This window comes from Octopus bimaculoides, chromosome 27 (assembly GCF_001194135.2).
Source record: "Octopus bimaculoides isolate UCB-OBI-ISO-001 chromosome 27, ASM119413v2, whole genome shotgun sequence".
NCBI classification, from domain to species: domain Eukaryota; kingdom Metazoa; phylum Mollusca; class Cephalopoda; order Octopoda; family Octopodidae; genus Octopus; species Octopus bimaculoides.
The window spans coordinates 17036008-17040851 of NC_069007.1; the positions used below are offsets into that span (position 1 = coordinate 17036008).

General features: G+C 37.2%; 1 protein-coding gene across 1 annotated transcript in view; it reads right to left on the reverse strand.

Moving 5' to 3' along the window:
• Nucleotides 1-4844, reverse strand: part of LOC106882046 (uncharacterized protein DDB_G0271670) — a 9363-nt gene that overhangs the window by 2081 nt on the left and 2438 nt on the right. Inside the window, exons 2-4 of the mRNA XM_014932606.2 lie at nt 4454-4527; nt 3037-3202; nt 538-1110 (exon numbers count right to left, since the gene is read on the reverse strand). Coding sequence (XP_014788092.1) covers nt 538-1110; nt 3037-3202; nt 4454-4527 — 813 coding nt within the window. The remainder of the gene's footprint in view (nt 1-537; nt 1111-3036; nt 3203-4453; nt 4528-4844) is intronic.

A 4844-nucleotide genomic window follows, 5' to 3' on the forward strand; every position in this document is an offset into this window, starting at 1 on the left:
ATACATATATACGACAGGCTTCTTTCAGTTTCCGTCTACCAAATCCACTCACAAGGCTTTGGTCGGCCCGAGGCTATAGTAGAAGACACTTGTCCAAGATGCCACTCAGTGGGACTGAACCCAGAACCATGTGGTTGGTAAGCAAGCTACTTACCACAAAGCCACTCCTACGCCTATATATATATATATATATATATATATGTATATATGTGTGTGTGTGATGGTACGTATGCTTGTGTCTCCTTGTATTACTATCACATGATAGTTGTAAATGAGTGTCACCATCATACAAGCAGTGTCGTTCATTTCCAATATTCTGCAAGAAATGTTGTTTGGTCACAAGGAAATATTAACACGCTTGGAAACATGTGAGTTTTAGCAACAGGAATGGCATCTGACCATAGAAAATCTGCCTCAATAAATTCAGTCCAACATTCAAGCATGGAAAAGTGGATATGATAATAATGATGATTATGATGATGATGATGATGATGATGATGATGATGATGTGTGTGTGTGTGTGTATTAGTAACTTACTTTTATTTATTGAAATTGGAGTCTTAGTGGTTACCTCCTTGCCTGCAGGCTCCTCTTCCTCAGATGCCGACAGGCTTGTATCGGATTCATTCGATGCAGATGATGCTTCTGCACTGCGATCTTTACTACTCGAACTCGTGTCTGCATCTAGCACCACCAACCCAGACTTTGTATTTGACTGAAGTACTTCTGCAGCTAACTCGGCCGTCTGACTAACTTGATCACTCTTTGTCTTGTCTACATTTGTTGCATGGCTACCACGTGCATGTTTGCTGCTGCTGCTGTTAGTTGCTGCATTTTTGCTGGTGTTCTTGCCTAATGTAAGGATAATTGATTGCATCTGGGCCAACTTGGATGCAAATTTCTTTGACTTTCCTCCACGTCTAGTTGTTGTACTTGTTGTTGTACTTGTTGTTGTACTTGCAGGTGTACTCGTGACTGGGTGGAGACTTGACAATTTCTTTATCATGATCTTAGCCTTTAGTAGGTGTTGTGTAGCTTTATTTGAACCCAAACCTGATTTACTTGTCTTTCGGGTGTCTTTCATCTTGCCATTTTTCTTGGATGAACTATCTGTTAAAACAAGAACTGTTTTTGATTAGTTTCTAAACAAAGGTACAAATATTAATTATAGGAGAGTATTGTAGTTCGCTTGAAGCATTGTGTATTGTTTGTAAAGAATAAAAAGTTTAGGAAGGTATAACAATGCAATATAGAACAAAAAATGGACTGTATACCTGTTGTAACTTGGTAAACTGTAGTCCGATGATATTTCGGAATTAGAATTCCTTCTTGAGATCTAATTCCGAAATATCATCGGACTACAGTTTACCAAGTTACAACAGGTATACAGTCCATTTTTTGTTCTATATAGCATTGTTATACCTTCCTAAACTTTTTATTCTTTACAAAAAATATTAATTATTTAAGACAGAACAGTATTAGTACTAAAAAGTAATCTTCATATCTAACTTAATATGGATGCCTAGTGAGAACACCAAACACTTCGCTTCAGTGCCTCTATTAGAGATGACAACACAGCATTCAGTGTTCTCACAAGACAGCCATGTTAAGTTGTACAAATATTATTGCTATTACATTTATGGGAGGTATCTTATAATCATGGGGTAATTTTTAACCCTTTTGATACCTATCCACTCAAGATCATTTCTAGTTCTGTCAAAGAAGCTGTTTTAAAGTGATCCAAATTAAAATCTTCCATCAGAATTTTATGTTTAATTATTGTCCAAACATTAACAACAACAAAATTATTTTACTAATCTTTTCATTATTTTCAAAATTAGTTTAAACAAAAGCAAAATATTTTGAGAAAAATATGATACCAAATGGGTTAGCACCTTTGAAAAGACTTGTCATGCCTGTGGTTCTTTGATATAGGCTTTCTGTATTAAAGTGATTAAATTTAAACCCTTTAGCATTCAAAAAAGCCATGTCTGACCCAGATATTCTACCTGTTTTATGTTCAAAGTGGTCAGATCTAATCTTTCATACCTACCCTACAATATCATTCCAAAAATATACAATCACATCGTTGAAATCTCAAAGCTTAGAGATAAGGCATGATTAATTGAAACCAGTATGAGTAAATAAGCATTATATTTGACAGAATAAGCTGAATGCTAAAAGGTTAAAACAGCCGTAACCTGGCCAATATACTCTGCCAGATTTGGCCTCTCACACCTACCCAACAAAATCCTTCAAATGGCTGTGTGGTAAGTAGCTTGCTTACCAACCACATGGTTCTGGGTTCAGTCCCACTGTGTGGCACCTTGAGCAAGTGTCTTCGACTATAGCCTCGGGCCGACTAAAGCCTTGTGAGTGGATTTGGTAACCGGAAACTGAGAGAAGCCCGTCATATATACGTATATATATATATATATATGTATGTGTGTCTGTGTTTGTCCCCCCCCCCCATCGCTTGACAACCGATGCTGATGTGTTTATGTCCCCGTAACTTAGCTGTTCGGCAAAAAGAGACCGATAGAATAAGTACTAGGCTTACAAAGAATAAGTTCTGGGGTCGATTTTCTCGACTAAAGGCGGTGCTCCAGAATGGCCACAGTCAAATGACTGAAACAAGTAAAAGAGTAAAAGAGAAAGAGAGAGAGAGGAAAACCATAATATTGAAAGCTCAGAGCTATGAGATAATGCCTGATTAATTTAACCCTTTTGATACCAACCCGGCTGAAACCGGCTCTAGCTCTGTAGTACAAATGTCTTGTTTTCATAAGTTTTGAATTATAATCTTCCACCAAACCTTAGTCAAAATTTAGGCTCCTAACACTAGCTGAATGATAACTAAGTTATTTTACTAAATTCTTTGTTATATTTAAAATAATTAGAAGAAACACAGAGCATCTCAAAATAAATACAGAAATGAAAGGGTTAAAACAATGTGAATATACAAGTATCACATTCAACAGAGTAATCTGAATGCTAAATGGTTTAAGGTAAGAATTCCTCAGGTATGTGACTTACCCTTTGGTTTCGTGTCAGTTTTATTGGAGCAGGAACATCTGGACACGCTAAACTTACTGCCATAGTGACACTGTCTCACCAAGTAGCCACCACTATATACTATCTCGTAATAGAGATTCGGGTTGTTGGGGAAGACCTTGAATTGGCAGGTAACACCAGATTTTGCCTGTGTGCAACAACAACAGCAATAACAAATACATTAATAATAATAATAATAATAATAATAATAATGATAATGGCTTTCAAATTTTGGCACTGGGCCAGCAGTTTTTGAGGGGAGGGGGAAGTCGACCACATTGGTCCCCCAATACTTTACTGATACTTATTTATTCAATCCTAGAAGGATGGAAGGCAAAATCAACCTTGGTATAACAACAACAACAATAATAATAATAATAATAATAATAATAAATGACAATAATAATAATAATAATAATAATAACAATAATGATAATAAATGCCCGGGTGCAGTACCAGGCAGTGGCTCTCGTGACTTCTGATTTTAACTGATTGGAAGTGTTATCATGTACATTGTTTTGTCTTGGTATAAAAGATGGCCTACTGCAAATATTCTGCTCAATATCACAGATTTGCTTAACCAGTTGAGCATGTCCCTTAGTGGCTGACAATATGTGCATCTCTGATCATGAGCAGGAGTAGTTAGGGAATATCATAGCCATGTGCTGAGAGGAAATCTTCAGGGTTTGAATAATTCACCTCTGGAAACATAGGCGTTTCGTTCATCATCCTTAAACAAACCTTATTCGGGGATCTTTTGAGTGGGATGGGCTATTCGGCCTGAAGAAAATTCTAACTGGGCCCCATCTGCGAGGTCATGCTCTGTTTATCTTGATATGAGATCACCATGTCGCTCACATATGGTTGTGATGCATGTACCTGCTGTACCCTTATCAGATGGGTAGTCATGATGGGTATACTGGGCTTCGTATAATTGTATCCTAGTGTCACTTTGATGGCATGTGCTGCTCTCTCACTCAGCAGTAGTAGTAGTAATGATAATAATAATAATAATAATCTTTTCTGCTATAGGCAATAGACCAGAATTTTTGGGTGATGAGGGTACTTTGATTACATCAACCCTAGTGCTCAACTGGTACTTATTTCATTGGCTGCTGCAAGAATGAAAGGTAAAGTTGACCTCAGGAGAACTGAACTCATAATGTAAAGTTTGCTAACAATTTTAGGCACAAGGCCTGTAGTTTTGAGGGAAAGAAGGTTAGTCAATACCACTGAGTCCAGTGTCTGAGTGTTACTTTAGTTTTCATTGATTCCTAGATGGATGAAAAGCATTGTTTACTCTGGTAGGATTTGAAATCAGATCTTAAGAGGTATAACAAAATACTACAATAAATAAACATTAATAAACAAACAACAAAAAAACCCCCAATATATTTACCGAAGTTGATTCTGTATAATCAAAGAAGGTGTAGGCAAAAAATAGAGTCACCAATATCGATCTCAGTGCCATGTCTGGGGATATAAAAAAGAGAAATAAAGAAAAGGTTGGTGCTGGTATTACTAGGATAATCTGTATATTAAGTAATGTTAAATCTCTGAACGAGGTATTAGCAGTAACTGCACGACAAGGTGAAGTATATTTGCCACTTAAATGTGGCTGACCCCTAAGGGTGGATGTTACTGTTGCTTTTAGCCCCAGGAGAACATCTCCTCCAGCTGGCTATTGATGTGTGTCAATAGCCAGCTGGAGGAGATGTTCTCCTGGGGCTAAAAGCAACAGTAACATCCACCCTTAGGGGTCAGCCACATTTAAGTGGCAAATATACTTC